At 37.2% G+C, this 17,449-nt stretch overlaps 1 protein-coding gene across 1 annotated transcript in view; it reads left to right on the forward strand.

Annotated features, from left to right (window-relative positions):
- Positions 1-17,449, forward strand: part of LOC136862162 (ankyrin repeat family A protein 2) — an 80,541-nt gene that overhangs the window by 13,502 nt on the left and 49,590 nt on the right. The window contains exons 2-3 of the mRNA XM_067138865.2: positions 500-629; positions 7,745-7,968. Of these exons, the coding sequence (XP_066994966.1) occupies positions 500-629; positions 7,745-7,968 (354 nt within the window). The remainder of the gene's footprint in view (positions 1-499; positions 630-7,744; positions 7,969-17,449) is intronic.

A 17,449-nucleotide genomic window follows, 5' to 3' on the forward strand; every position in this document is an offset into this window, starting at 1 on the left:
ATATTGTAAAGAAAAATGTGCTAAATTTATACACACAGCTGAATGATTACTTCCCGAAACTGTAATGATTACAAAGATTGTAAAATCACTTCTGATATCTCTCAGGCGACTTTTTAGTTAGAAATTATTTAGAATAATCAAAATAATGATGCATGCTTATATTTATGGTGGATGTTCTTTGCCATTAAAATGTTTGTTTAATTTTTACAACCTTCTTTTAGTGGACACCTCTTGCAATGAAGATTTTTCCATGGAACTGACGGTGCCTGCAGAAGAGGTTCAATTGTATTTCCAAAATCAAAGAAGCTTCTATAATGATGCTGATATATGCTACGTGAACTATGTATGTCATAGAAAGGAACAAACAAGTGCAAATCAAGTAATGCATAGAAAGATAGGAATATCAAAAGGAATAAATGTGTATTAATGGACTTGTTATATAGACAATCATTAATTGTTGTGTGTCTGCTTATTTATTTTCTTTATTTCTTCTTATTAGCCAACCACCGTGTTAACAAATCTCCAGCGTGGAAATATTCCTACAGAGACTCTAGCACCTGAGCAGGCTGATGTGGGACTGCACCACCGTGCTGGCCAAGGGGAGATTACAGAAATGGATTTGCAGCAAGGTTTGAATTAATTTCAGTTTTGTTATATGAATTGTTTTTTTACTGTATATTAGGGACTTTGTAATTATGTTGGCATAAATATTGTGATATTACCTGTGTTCAGTGGTGCATAGTTATAATAATTCCGCTGACAAGGGGGCTGGGTGTGTGTGTCTTCTTCATCATCATTTTATCCTCATCATGACACACAGGTGACCTACAGGTGTCAAATCAGAAGACCTGCATCTGGCGAACCAAACTTGTCTTTGGACACTCCCGGCACTAAAGACTATATGTCATTTAATTTTTCATCTGTATTCACCAGTTAAATTTAACGTTAGCAGTTGGTCCACCAAGTACGTTGGCTAAGCGATTTGGATCACATAGCTGTCAGCTTACATTCAGGAGAGAGATAGATGGATAGATAAATTTATTTATCATCAACAGGATACGTTCCCAGTTACAGATGATTCAATAAAACATTACATGCAACAAATGCACATTAAATAAATATAATCTAAAATAACTACCAAGGCCTCATTGCACCACTTCAACCAATCATTTTCTGGTCATCATCTTCAGTAGGTTTTCTTTCCAAATTGCCCTGTAGCTTTTCATTCATTCTGATCTTTTCTGTCATTCCTCATCTGCAAACACCCTTTTCATTGTATATCATTTGTCTGTTTTTGGTTTAAATCTTATTTTTATGCATTTCTTTTTTTTTTAATTTTTTGTTTTTTGTTTTGCAAATTGTTCAAGTTCTTCCATATCCTCTCTAATTTCCTTAATTCATCCTACTTGTTACTTCAGATTCTGGAGTTTCTCTTTAAGTTTTCTTGGTAATCTGGTTTCTGGTTTCCTCATAATGTAACCACAAAAAAAAAGTTCATCTTCTTCTGTATAGTACCTGTGATGGGCTTCAGTTCTCTGTACATCACTTCATTCGGCGCTGTGCACCATTGTCCAAATTCATTTGGTACTGTACACCGTTGTCCATCCTTTTTAATGTTTTCATTTATGCATGTTCTAGTTATTCTTCTCTCTACTTTTAGGATTTTGTCACTTCTGTTTCTGTGAGTGAATTGAGAAAGGGTTTCGCTTCCGTATGTCACCTCTGGTTGAACCATCGTCTTGTAATGTTTTAATTTTGTTTTTGATCGATTGGCATTTTTTGTTGTATGTAGATCATGTTAATTTTTGAGCTTTTATCATTTTATTAGTTCTTTTTTGCCATGCAGGTTTTTCATCCAAGTTGTATGTTTTCATTTCTCCTACGTATTTAAATTGTTTCACTATTTTTACTTTCCTCTTATGTGGTTTATTACTAGTGGATCTACTACCATTATCTCACTCTTTTCAAATGATATCTGGATTCCTATTTTTTGTGCTATATTTTGTAGACTTGTTATTTAATTTATATACACATATCTACATTTTTATAGAGAAGGCCTGTTCATGAGATCGTTAGGGCTCATCTAATATTAGAAGATGGAGAGTAAAAAAATCCACTGATTCACTTACTTCATTCAGTGATTTTAGAGCACTCAACAGCCATGAGTTTGCCCAAGCCAGTTCTCATTTTAGGCAGATGGAAAGTATACCTTTGCCTAGTATTGTGGCTAGGAACATGTAATGGAATCAACCCCAACAGTGTTGAGCCGTCCACTGTATTTGTCACACTCATAAAGAAAGAGGGCGCTGGCACATCTGTGATGCAAGTGCAGTGTCCTCATCCTCATAGTCTCACAAAAGGAATCGTAATCAGATGAACCTTTGTAGCTGATCCATATCTTGAACCTTATTTGGTCTCTTTCCAAGTTCTGTTTTAAATACGGTGAGAAGGTAGCCACACCTCACAATAGTATTTTAACAATGGCCTCATTAGAGTGCAAAACATAGTTTTCAGAGTCCTTGAAGGAACAAATTCAGCACAGTTTCTTTTCAGAAAGCCAAGTAATTTAAAACCTTTGCTAGAAGTTGTCTAAATGTTCCTCAAAAGAGAAACCATAACAGTTTGAAAGTGTCTCATCAAGATCATTTTTTTCTTTCACATGAGCTATTTTAAAATTGCATAAACGGTAAGGGTAATTTACTGGTTACGTGGAAAAGTAATTGCATTACATTTTGAAATATTCAAATCAAGTAGCCACTGTTGACACCAGTTACTTAGGAGGTGTAAGTCAGACTGTAGTAGCTTACAGTCCCACTCATTATTTACCATCCTAAAGAAATTCAGAATGTCAGCATGGTAATTATAATGTTGAATAAATGTTGTTATATCATTTATGAATATCACAAAAAACGGCCTAATAAAGAGCCTTGGAGGAAACCAGAGGTAGGGTGATATGGCTTTGTCATAATACCATCAGATTTTACTATGCAAACTAGTGATGGGAATATCGAATGTTTTAAACTATCGGTAGACTACCTATTGTGAAGCGTGACTATCGAATTAAAACATTCAATAGTTTTCATTCGGTTTGAAATCGGTAGTAATATACGTTTTGTACTGCGGTAGTACTAGTAACTACACTAGTAATAAGTCATTTGCTAGTAACTACCGAAATGTGGATTGTTATATTATACTACCGATTTTTATAGCATGTTTCTTTTGTTGGTAGTGATATAAGCGGAAATATTGAGACTCAGATCAAAAATTAGATGGATGGCTTTTCCGGCGTTTGCTCTATTAACCAGCGTTTCGTCTTAGGTCTGACACTAGACTCTTCAGAGTGGGATGTGTCAGACCCTACCCACTGACGCTGGGGTGTATGCAGGTGAACTTATCAGAAGCTTATTTATGAAGCACAGTCTGATAACTGCATACGGGAGATAAAACTCCACAATGGAATTAATGCCCGCCTAGCAATTCCAAATGGAAATTCTAAGTTCCCATGGAGGGAATTAGATTCTTTTCCACCAATAGAGCATATCAAAAATCAGATCAAAAATTAGATGGATGGCTTTTCCGGCGTTTGCTCTATTAACCAGCGTTTCGTCTTAGGTCTGACACTAGACTCTTCAGAGTGGGATGTGTCAGACCCTACCCACTGACGCTGGGGTGTATGCAGGTGAACTTATCAGAAGCTTATTTATGAAGCACAGTCTGATAACTGCATACGGGAGATAAAACTCCACAATGGAATTAATGCCCGCCTAGCAATTCCAAATGGAAATTCTAAGTTCCCATGGAGGGAATTAGATTCTTTTCCACCAATAGAGCATATCGAAAATCAGATTAAAAATTAGATGGATGGCTTTTCCGGCGTTTGCTCTATTAACCAGCGTTTCGTCTTAGATCTGACACTAGACTCTTCAGAGTGGGATGTGTCAGACCCTACCCTGCATACAGACACCTGCATAAATAAGCTTCTGATAAGTTCACCTGCATACACCCCAGCGTCAGTGGGTAGGGTCTGACACATCCCACTCTGAAGAGTCTAGTGTCAGACCTAAGACGAAACGCTGGTTAATAAAGCAAACGCCGGAAAAGCCATCCATCTGATTTTTGATATGCTCTATTGGTGGAAAAGAATCTAATTCCCTCCATGGGAACTTAGAATTTCCATTTCCAATATTGAGACTGGTAACAAACGATACACAACATTTGAGTGAAGTGATTGGAAAGTGAAGTACATTGGTCTATAAAATATGATAATATTAATGTCCCGATTAAAGTAATTGTGGTCCTTATGTTTCATTTTAAATAAAACACATTTTTGTGTCCCTGACATGTCCTTAATCACAAGTTAATGAATGTAAGATCGTCTGTTCGTAAAATTACAAATGTTGAGTAATTTCAGACGAAGGTTAGGTTTACACCTTATTGTAATGGCGCCACATATTAAAGTAATGTGAATATAGCAAACTAAACTAAATGAAAAGACAACTTATAATGCTAAAACACAGCTTGTCCTAATTATGAATGACTCATGCTAACTTAAGGTGATGTATTGTGGTAATAAAATATGATTGGAAAAATGGTTTTTAAAAGTCTGCAAAGTTCACAAGTTTGTTTTGCTGCTGAATAAATACACGAAAAACGCAACACCCAATAAATGACGTGTAATTATTTATTTAATCGAAGTGAAGCACTTCACCCATTGTTTTCAGACGGGGTATGCTATTGGCGTTGTTTTGCGAGTAAACAATGAAGTGTTGATTGTTTATTGCACTAGCCTCAATTGTATTTTCCCGCACAACCTGGAAAACACATCGCTGGATGTGAGCCAATAATGTTTTTCCGCTCTTGTAGCGCTTATTGTTGTGCCTTTAATTGTTCCCCTTTCAATCACACGTGTTTGTAGGATCTTTCTGTGATTCTCTTAATCAGCTTTCTGGAGTAAACATGCCGTTAAGCCCTGAACAAGCTGCGAAAGCTGTTGCTTTGGTAGAAGATGGTCGCAGCATGCATTACGTTGCAGAAGTGTTGAGTACTACACCTTCTACAATTTCCAGAACCATACGAAGGTACAGGGAAACTGGAGGCTTTGCAAGGAGACCAGGATCAGGCCCGAGAAGTGCAACATCGGAGAAAGATGACCGCTTCTTACAACTTCAAGTTCAGATCTGATCAAAAATTAGATGTTGGCTTTTCAGGCGTTTGCTCTATTAACCAGCATTTCGTCTTAGGTCTGACACTAGACTCGTCAGAACTTCAAGTTCTCCGCAACCGTCACACCACCGCTATTGAAGCACGAAATCGACTCCACTAAGTTCGAGGGGTCAATGTTAGTGAGAGAACCGTTCGAAGAAGACTGGAAGAAGCCCAGAAGATCTGCTACAGGACCGGAACTCACCAGAGAGCATCGCACAGCTCGACTGCGTTTCGCAAGGGAACATCTTGGCTGGACAGTACAACGGTGGGATCAAGTGTTGTTCACCGACGAGTCGCGATTTGGCCTCCGATCACCTGACGGAAGAGAGAGGGTCTGGAGAAGGCCAGGGGAAAGGTATTCCCCTTTCACATTCTCATCCAGGACGCCTTTTCACGGTGGTTCTGTGATGATGTGGGCAGGAATCAATACAGCTGCAAGGACGGATTTGGTCTTCGTGAAGCATGGGGGCCTTACCGCACATCGGTATGTGGAGGAAATCCTTCTGGAGCATGTTATGCCTTTCGCTCCGTTTATTGATGATGGTTTTACACTAATGCACGACAATGCACGCCCACATGTTGCAAGAATTGTGCAACAGTTCTTGGATGAAACAGGGATTCATGCTATGGTTTGGCCTGCTCGAAGCCCCAATTTGAATCTCATTGAGCATGTTTGGGACCAGCTGGGAAGAAGAGTCCGTCAGCACAATCCAGAGATCCTACAGGACCTACGGAACGCCCTCCTGGAAGAATGGGAGATGATTCCTCAACAGAACATTACCGCATTAATCAGGAGCATGCCTGAAAGGTTGAATGCCGTCATTGCTGCAAGAGGTGGCAATACACGCTTTTGAAGATGCGAACAGAGGTCCCCGAGATAGTCTCCGCGGTCTGTGAAGTGAAAGTGTGTAACATTAAAACCTTTATGAGCTTACTCAAAATTTCCTTGAAATGTGCATCTCTCGCTTAATTTGTTCAATTTGTTTATAATCATCTTTTCTGTTCATTGTTAAATGGTTAGATGGGACCGTACCACAATATTCCATCATAAGATGGTGGATTAGTGTCAAAAAAGTGTCATAAATTTAGAATAAATTTCAGTTTTTGAAAGAAATTGAAGTGTTGCATTTTTCGTGCCGCTCAGTGTAAATAGAATAAATGTATTGATTAGGTGCAAAGTTCCTGTCTTTATATTTGCAAATACTTTAACCATCAATACGGACAATGAAGTTAATAGATTATAATAACTGCATTTAATAGTCTTTCTAAGCACAGTGTTGTAAGAATGCCCTGTTTGTTCCTTTCGTGTACTTACTGTATTCAAGTAAGTAAGGAGTTCTCTTTTAGTGTTAGCTGTTAATCAGGAGAAATATCCAATTCACTGTCACTCACTACCTATGATGACCACTTTGCATGTAATTAGTCGCAAATATCGATATCCATCTTCAATTGAATTTGCCACAGCTCCACTGGAGCTCCAGGAAATAGCTCTACATATCCAATATTATTTTCTTAAATACATGAAGCTTTAAATAAAGAAAGAAAGATGCAGTGATGGCAGTAGTTTATATTCCATCACCACACCATTCGGAACTCATAATCTTGCCCACAATTGTATCAGTGATCAAGGAAATACGAGGTGCATAAAAGCGAGAATTCTCATAGCCCGTCACATACTCTCAATTGTCATCTACTGCCAGCTGATAAACTATGAGAATTCTCAGGGCTTATCACCCACATGGCTTTCGTTGTCACATAAGGCACATTGCCATCTTGAAAATTGTCTGTAGGTGCGCATGTAAGATCACCCGTATAGATAGGTTGTTTTCATGGTTACAGTATCTGGCTCAGTGGCTAAATGGTTAAATGGTTGGTCACAGGGGTCCTGGGTTTGATTCCCGGCGGGGTTGGGAATTTTAACCATAATTGGTTAATTCCCCTGACACGGGGACTGGGTGTATGTGTCGTCTTCATCATCATTTCATCCTCGTCACGACCCACAGGTCGCCTACGGGAGTCAGATCAAAAGACCTGCAGCAGGCCTCTCCAGAGGCCACACGGCAGTTCATTTCATTTCATTTCATGGTTACATTGATCGTAAAAGTGGGAAAAAAAATATTGGCACTAACATCATTGATCCTACTACTCCATGAAATGATGGCAAAGAGTTCAAACTGTAGCTAACATACTGCGCAGCAAGTTGAAAATTAAGTCAGTATGTAAAAACTGAGATTTTCGGGGCCCGCCCACAACCGTTGGCCCTCGGTAATATGGAAGAGATCTCTGGGACCAGTCTTCAATGTGTTAAAGTTCAGTAATTATGTAGTTTTGTAGGATATGTTAAACACAAATCATCAGCAAACTGCAAACAGGATAGTTAATAACAGTTGATATTGTATAGGCTATTCAAACCTACCTTTTTTTCATCAGATTACTTTTACATTGTAAAATTAATATTAAATTGTTTCTCAGAATGATCTGTATAATTTGGCCATAATCTCAATTAATAGTAAAATATGTGTTTTGTTACAATTGGCAGAACATGATGTAGATGTTGTAGACAGCAATGGGTTGAGTGCACTTATGTGGGCAAGTGCTTATGGACAGGTGCCAACAGTACAACTGTTGCTTCGGCATCATGCGCAAGTAGACAGAGAAGGCTGTGAAGGAGAAACGCCTCTTCTTCTGGCTGCGGCTGGGGGCCACCATGATGTTGTGCGGATTCTTCTTACTGAAGGAGCTGCAGTAAACCATGCTGATGAGGTTAGATATTCTACTTAATTTGCTGTGTTTCAGGCTTGTGAATGAAGGGTTTGAGTAAACTATTTTAAACAGATAATAGTTTAACAAATGAGGATACAGTAGCGGTTAGTTTATATAGCTTAATTTGATTACAGTGTTAATTTATGTACAGTCACAAAAAAAAAAAAAAAAAGAGTGTCTGGCATTGTATGTTCCTCAAATTGAATATTTTATGATGTAATTTTAATTATTAACAAAATTGAATTCACCTCCCATGTAAATACAAAACCTGTGGATACCCACAACAAATATATATATATATATATATATATATATATGTGCATTCTTCAGAATTTAAAAAGAATGGTATTTCTGTATTGGTCATGTTCACAGTAACAAGGAAATGCACTTTCTAATTATCTATCATTTCTGTCTGTATGTACGTGCATCATGAGAAAATGGATGAAGAGAATTTAATGAAAATCAGTATGTAAAGTCAGAGAATGAGCCACTGCAATCTAGGCTATAAATAATTTTATTCACTCGGAGTGAAATGGTAGTTTATTGGAATGCCTAAAATTTAATTCTCAAATATTTATGTTATTGGTCCTGTCCGTCTGTTAGGTCAACAGCGCAGTGGCTGGTTGGATCCTCAAATAGCACCACCAAAGTCTATGCAATTATAGGGAAAGCGCAGAAACCAATGGCAGAGCCCAAATAGGGCAAACTAGGCAAGATGAGGAGTGAGGTAGTTTTCCATTGCTTTCCTCGTTGGACCAGAAGGTGCCATTGCAGCATGACTGATCCTATGAGCAACACCTTTTGTAACACTCAGACACTAGGTGTTCTCCGAATGTCATTACTCAGCACTACCCATACCCCAGTAGCTTCCATATTGTCACAGTCATGGATGGGAATGGGACTTCAGTGGAAGCTCTGGCCTGTGCCAAGAGACAGATACAGAAGTACTGCATCCATCAAGAAATGGCAACAGGCGGTATTATTGGTCCTATCAATAAATATTACATGACTAAAGTTGTATAGAATTAAATTTTCGATCATTTATGTCTTTATACATTTTTACTGTACCGGCTATGATAACAGACATATTCATGAATTTGTCCATATCAACACCGAGCTACGAGAGAATGGGTAAACGGTATTTAATGAAAATTGTTATGTAAAGTTGGGGAATAAGGAACTACAGTATAGGCTATAAATAATTGTATTCATCCTTGATGAAATGGTACTTTAGGGGAAGATGCCTAAAATTTAATTTTATGATATTGGCCCTATTGAAAAGTACTGCATAACAAAAGTTTTAGAGAATACAATTTCCGATCCTTTATGTCTTATTCGGTTTTACCGTACCGACTATGGTAAGAGGGGTGGTGGTGATTATTGTTTTAAGAGGAAGTACAACTAGGCAACCATCCTCTATATAACACTAATCAGAGAGGAAAAAGTGGAAGGGGTCCAACGCATCGAAAAATGAAGGTATCGGCTTAAGAAAGGCAAGGACTATAAAGGATGTGAAAATGAAAGTATCCCTAGGCCTCCACACATAATACTGTTGGGGTCAGAAAAGAACAAGAGTTGACTAAGCGAAGTTGGATAGGATAGATCAAAGTTTGGAGCCTGGCACAAGTAAGTGGAAGCAGTGCCAGGACTCAGCTAAGGGCCCCGTAATCGCCAACCCAAGTTCAGAGCCCCTGGGGCTCATTTAGTCGCCACTTATAACAGGCAGGGTAAACTATGGGTGTTATTCTACTGACGCCACTCACAGGGGGATGACTATTCTAAGAGAATTCATGAATTTAGACTTTTGTTGCTTAGTCCATATCAACGCCAAGCATTGCTGATGTGGAAATATTGTTCAATCATGTTAATTGGCGATCGTTTTTGTTACGGAGTTCTCCGTGGTAGTTAGAGGTGAAAGAAGGTGCTGGGATGAATAGGTCTCAATATACGAAATTAAAGTTAATTTAAAATTTTAACAAGGTTATATTTTCTTTTTAAGATCAAGAAATAACAAATATAACAGGTACTCAGTAGCCTAGCAACAAATCGAGAATGTACAATTACAGTGTTACAGGATTTGGGCTCCGAGAGCCAGACACACAATTCTTGAGCACTAAGCCCCACTTTACTTATATACAAGGTTCAACAAAGGGGCAGAAAACCCCACTCATGCCTAGGAGCACTTGCTCCCCTTTACACGGTAAAGCCTCCTCGAGGCATACAGAAACCAAATTTTAAGAAAGAGCAACTCGCTCTCAAAGTTCAAGCCTATCAAAGGCCACACCAAACTCTTACTTTCAAGCTGTCCTCCAAGTACATGAAAACAGGGGTAAAAATACCCAACCTACTGAGGTCTACTCAATAAAGAAACAGGACGATTACATGGCCTCCAAAATACCAACTTGAAAGGAGGCGTCCTTGCACTCCTAATACACTTTATTTAAAACCTATTAGGCACTAAGCCACATATGCAAGGGCTAATCCCATACTAAAGAGGTGACACGATAGGAAAACTTATTACATTACGAAACGAAGAAAAATGGTTGAGAAAACGTAGTCACCTCAAAAACAATATGAAAGGGAGCTCGAGAGGGTTAGGCACTCTCTATCCCAATTTGTAGTTTAAAGAGATAGAATTTATACCAAGAGTCTTTTACATTTTAGAGGAAATTTACATGGTAAAAGGTATCGAACCTGCCACGAGAGTTAAACTGCTGAGCTAGCAAGAAAAGAAGTTATTAAAAGGCCATTACCTTATTGGAGAACTGCTGCCCGACGAAAGAGGCACTTCCCGCCCCCTGCTACATAATTTACACAATGATAGATGTTACTGAAGTGGCGCAGAGACCCGAGAATCAGCAGTTTATATACCCTCGCGGAACATTCGAGACCTTTTATGAATGATAACACCTGCCCACAAGCATTTTATTGGACGGCCAAAAGATTACATGTCAAAACTGAAGAAGAAAACCAGGATTGGTGGAAAATTAATTACAAAAATTACTCATTGGTCGAATTCAAAACTGGCGGAAAGAGAAGGGTTATACAGCCAACCTAAACAATGACTGAAAGAAATTTAACAAAGAACAAACTTATGCATACTAAAATTCTTCAAAAAAAGTTCTTTCACTTCGCACTAGGGTGCACCGTTGTATTTCTTCAGTAGTGCCATCTAGAAGAGAATGTTCACACTTCTCACTACAGAGAAAACAAAAATAAATCGAAAAAGACACAGTTCATAACTCTTCAAAATTTACAGATAGCGACATCTTCCGATAACCTTTAGAACTAACATGGTTGTTAGAGTTCAGGCTTCCTCCAGTAGAGGAGTTTCAACTGGCGCAAAGTTTGAATTAGCGGCGCGGAGGTGTACCGCCTGGTACAGTTTTTATCACCGTCCATATTGACGAGGAAAATTTTGAAGATGATTCTAAAAATGAGAAAAATTGTAAAGAATGATCACTTGAAGAATAAGACAAGTGAGAGTCTTGAAAGAAAGGAGGACTCCCTTTAATTAGATGCCCTAATATCACAGAGTTGGAAGAAAACTAATAATATAAAGGCCTACAGTATCAAAAGCTCATAAAATTGATCAACAGTAACATTGACCATTGCTTGTTGTGATGTGCTCTGTCTCTTCTGCTGCCACTCATCTCTGATAGATGCCTTGGATATTGGCAGGAAGTAGCTGGCGAATTAGATAACTTTCTTCTTTAGCATGCCATTCATCTGGTTTTTTTATGAACTACTGATACTACACACTGGTTCATGATAGTATTCCAGCAATGTGTACTGTGAGGTGCTGATTTGAGTGAGCAGTGTACATACTTAACAGAATAATGGCAGAGGAGTGTTCATGGCTGTCTGAGGTCTGGTCATTACCGCTCTAAAACTTTGGATTGTTAAAATGGTAGCGTAGTACTGTTTGTGAAAAGTGAGAAAATGTGTGGTTTTTCATTTGATTATTTCATATGATAGCATTGCTTTTAATCAATGACATTCCTACTGACGTCATTGTCATGCCCTATGTTGTTTTCAGTTGTGAAAACCACTAAGACAGTCCTTCTGTAAAAGCTCAGGTGGAGAGTGAGTGTCTGCCATTATAATGAAAACTACCCCACTCAATTGTGACAGGCAGTAGGCAAGTGAGTCTGCCATCAAATTGAAAACTCCCCGACTTGATTGTGACTGATAGTGCTGAATTTCGTGCATCTATCTGTCTTACGAGTGTGTGAATCAGTAAAATAAATTAAGGAAATTTAACAAAATTGAGCAACACCGGGAAAATGAAGCTCAATCTAAGGTAAAAGCGGTCGAGATATGACAAAAAGTTATAGGACCAAAGTTATGGATCTCCTCATTTTAGGGCCGAAAGTGCAATCCGCTTATTGATAGCAATTACCGTTCAGCCACCAAACAGCACGAAACAAAAGTCTGCACCGTCATTAAATTAGGCATAATATTTTGATTGTTTTTAGTGGGTAAAATATCAAACATTTGAACTTCTTGCGATATCTACGTCGGTATTATTATTTATAAATTTCATTTTCCGTATTGACAGACTCAAAGTATAGATAAGAAATGTGTTTTTCCACCATTCAATACACAATTTATTTTAATAGATTAAGCTAGTACCGGTTTCGGCTCTTTAACGGCCATCATCAGCTAGTACATGTTTTGTTTTAGCCATTAGACAATCCACAAGTTGTTATTGTATTAGGCATCCGGATGTCTAATGGGGGATGGAATAATAGCATATAATTAAAATATCAGTGGTCAGGTTAAAAAGTTATAAATAGAGCATGAGTATGTAAAACATATTAAAAACACACAGGTCACAATATATAACATTTAAAAAGTTTCAACACATTAAAATGGTACGTATAGGTAGACACTTGTTAAAATTTTCAATTTATGTTATATGGATTCCATTCTTCTGTCCTCTGTGCAGATCCTTCTAAGTAATGTTGATTTTAGTTGCGTAGGGTAATCTTCGAGGACATTTTGAAACTAGTGTACGTCTTATTGATGTGGGCCTTTGTCATGATGAAATTTTGTTATGTTATATATCCCAACTTGTGATATACTATGGCAAGTTTCAATATAGCAAACAGCAGGTCTCGAGCATGTATTTAGAAGTAGTCGGTGGTAACACTTCTCTCGTCTATGTTTGTTCTTGTAGTCTGTAAAGATAAAGTGATATAAGTATGCCGGTAGTGTGTGCATGAAGGAATGCCTAGTGTGTGTATGGAAAGAGTACTTACTATAGTTGTTGTGGAAGTCTTGTGCTGATGTGTTTGAAGGCTTGTTGTGTTCTACTGCGGGTGAGTCTGGGGCTCATATTAGCTGTGGAGGGGAATGTAAGTGGAGGGGAAGAAGGAGTGGCCGTTGGAGAAGTAGGGGCGGGGTCAGGCTTGTGATTCGTTGGTTTGTTAGAGCGTGTGTTTACTATTTTGAGATAATCATTCTTTAATATCGGAATGGCTTTGTCAAAAATAATGCTGGTTTTTTCATTAATATCATTAATGTTATGATTGGGGTTGGCGTATTGGTCTAAAGAAATGTAGAAATCTTTGGTTATGTTGAGCAGGGGGCCCTTGGAGTTTATATTTAGTATCGTCATGTCGTTATTGATGTTTGTGAAACTATGCTTGGATTCTTCTACATGTTGGCCTATTGATGAGAAATGGTTATGTTTTACTGCATTTATATGTTCATTGTAGCGGATGGTGAAGTTTCTGCATGTACGTCCTATGTAACTTATGTCACAGTTGTTACATTTGATACGGTAGACACCTGATTGGTTGTATTTATTGTTATTATTGACTGTTTTAGTGTTATGTATAATGTTGGTACTATTGTGTGTGGTTTTGAATACTGTTTTTATGTTGTGCTTCTTGAAAATATTAGCTATAGTATATATGTGGGTGTTGTTGAAGGTAAATAGAGCATAGTCTTTTTTGGGTTTGGCTGTTTTTGCTAATTTAGTTTTAGGTTGTGATTTTATTTTGTGAATGATTTTGTTGACCATTTCTTTGCTGTATCCGTTGTGTTTAGCTATGTCGTGGATTAACTTCAATTCATTATTTTGGTCTTCTGTTGTCGTTGGGATGTTAAAGGCTCTATAAATCATACTATAATAGGCTGCTCTTTTATGTGTATTGGGATGAATGGAGTCATTTTTTATGGTATTTGAGGTGTGTGTGGGTTTCCTGTAGATCTTGTAAGATAAGTGGTTGTCGTGTCTGGTTATTGTTAAGTCTAGGTAATTTAGTGCACGGTGCACCACACACAATAGTACCAACATTATACATAACACTAAAACAGTCAATAATAACAATAAATACAATCAATCAGGTGTCTACCGTATCAAATGTAACAACTGATATATTATAACATAACAAAATTTCATCATGACAAAGGCCCACATCAATAAGACGTACACTAGTTTCAAAATGTCCTCGAAGATTACCCTACGCAACTAAAATCAACATTACTTAGAAGGATCTGCACAGAGGACAGAAGAATGGAATCCATATAACATAAATTGAAAATTTTAACAAGTGTCTACCTATACGTACCATTTTAATGTGTTGAAACTTTTTAAATGTTATATATTGTGACCTGTGTGTTTTTAATATGTTTTACATACTCATGCTCTATTTATAACTTTTTAACCTGACCACTGATATTTTAATTATATGCTATTATTCCATCCCCCATTAGACATCCGGATGCCTAATACAATAACAACTTGTGTATTGTCTAATGGCTAAAACAAAACATGTACTAGCTGATGATGGCCGTTAAAGAGCCGAAACCGGTACTAGCTTAATCTATTAAAATAAATTGTGTATTGAATGGTGGAAAAACACATTTCTTATCTATACTTTGAGTCTGTCAATACGGAAAATGAAATTTATAAATAATAATACGGAAGCCAACCAGGCAAAACGTAAGGCATTTAAATATCAGAACTTGAAAATTAAACTAATGAACACAACCAAAAGCATTGCTTTTCTCCAGAAATACAATAATAAACACAGACGAACCGCTCAGACACGCAAAACACAAAACAGGACTAATGAAATTTGGTTAAAAGAAGAAATAAAATTCCTATATCGGAAGAAACAACACCTTAATAATGAACTTTACTCAACACACCTGAAAGCATCCCATGAACTCCCACACAGCTATTGGAATTACTTTCAACGAATTTCCAGAGAAAAAATAGAAGACTTAGCCATAAAGAAACAAAATACACTAAACAAAAAACTGGAAACACTGAAACAACAACAAAGTAAACTGAAGCCACTAACCATAATCCAAAACAAAGATCCCGCTCTTCCTAACAAGAATTCCCAACATAAATTCCATCCGCCTATAAAAAATCTTACGCAAACCGTATTTGACGACGTAGAAACGGATATATTGAACGGGACCCAAACACAACTGGGGTAATGCATCATCCTACCAGAATATTATAACTACCATTACCGAAACAGAACTTGCTTTACAAAAGATCCCATATGACATACGAGACGAAGTAAGACACGAAATCAGTAGAAAGATCCCGCAATACATCAATAGCGTCCACAATAATAACCCAAACATGAATACCACCAATAGATCGAACTTAAACAAACTTAAAAATAAAATAAAACAGAACAATCTACTAGTAACAAAGGCAACACTACGGTCATTATGGATAAAAATGAATACATAACAAAGACTAAAAAATGTTTCCAAGACAATACTTTTTCTATTAAACGCCGAGATCCAACCAATAACATACAAAGGAATTTAAAAATTTTACTTAAAAACACACATTTTCTTCTCACCGAAACTGAATCTGCTAAACTCATAACAATGAACCCCCAATTACCGACTGTGAAAGCCTACCCAAAAATACATAAAGAAGACATACCTATGAGACCTATTATAAACTATAGAGCCAGTCCAACCTACAAATTAACGCAATTCATCCAAAAAATTTTAAAAAAGCACTATACATTTTTAGCAAACAAAACAATACTAAACTCAATAGATTTTTGCAACAGAACCAAAGAGCTAAAGATCGAACAACACCATACCCTTGCTTCATTTGACATAATAAATATGTACCCTAACATTCCTGTTAGACAAACAATCAAAATAATAGAATCTAACCTAAAAAACAATAGCAACTTGAGCACCTTAAAAATAAACGAATTCATAAACTTACTTGAATTCGCCATAAACAATAACTATTTCAGATTTCACGATACCATTTATCAGCAACAAGGCCTACCTATGGGGTCTCCTGCCTCCGGAATATTAGCAGAAATATACATAGATAACCTAGAATACACGTCAATCAAAGAAATAGAGAATATACATTTTTGGTGCAGATTTGTTGACGATGTCTTCGTAGTTTTAGATAATAGATCCACTGACGCACAAACTATACTAGATAAGCTTAACACTCTAGATCCCCAAATTAAATTCACCAAAGAAACCGAAAATAACCGTGCACTAAATTACCTAGACTTAACAATAACCAGACACGACAACCACTTATCTTACAAGATCTACAGAAAACCCACACACACCTCAAATACCATAAAAAATGACTCCATTCATCCCAATACACATAAAAGAGCAGCCTATTATAGTATGATTTATAGAGCCTTTAACATCCCAATGACAACAGAAGACCAAAATAATGAATTGAAGTTAATCCACGACATAGCTAAACACAACGGATACAGCAAAGAAATGGTCAACAAAATCATTCACAAAATAAAATCACAACCTAAAACTAAATTAGCAAAAACAGCCAAACCCAAAAAAAAGACTATGCTCTATTTACCTTCAACAACACCCACATATATACTATAGCTAATATTTTCAAGAAGCACAACATAAAAACAGTATTCAAAACCACACACAATAGTACCAACATTATACATAACACTAAAACAGTCAATAATAACAATAAATACAACCAATCAGGTGTCTACCGTATCAAATGTAACAACTGTGACATAAGTTACATAGGACGTACATGCAGAAACTTCACCATCCGCTACAATGAACATATAAATGCAGTAAAACATAACCATTTCTCATCAATAGGCCAACATGTAGAAGAATCCAAGCATAGTTTCACAAACATCAATAACGACATGACGATACTAAATATAAACTCCAAGGGCCCCCTGCTTAACATAACCGAAGATTTCTACATTTCTTTAGACCAATACGCCAACCCCAATCATAACATTAATGATATTAATGAAAAAACCAGCATTATTTTTGACAAAGCCATTCCGATATTAAAGAATGATTATCTCAAAATAGTAAACACACGCTCTAACAAACCAACGAATCACAAGCCTGACCCCGCCCCTACTTCTCCAACGGCCACTCCTTCTTCCCCTCCACTTACATTCCCCTCCACAGCTAATATGAGCCCCAGACTCACCCGCAGTAGAACACA

The sequence above is a fragment of the Anabrus simplex genome, chromosome 1 (assembly GCF_040414725.1).
Source record: "Anabrus simplex isolate iqAnaSimp1 chromosome 1, ASM4041472v1, whole genome shotgun sequence".
NCBI classification, from domain to species: domain Eukaryota; kingdom Metazoa; phylum Arthropoda; class Insecta; order Orthoptera; family Tettigoniidae; genus Anabrus; species Anabrus simplex.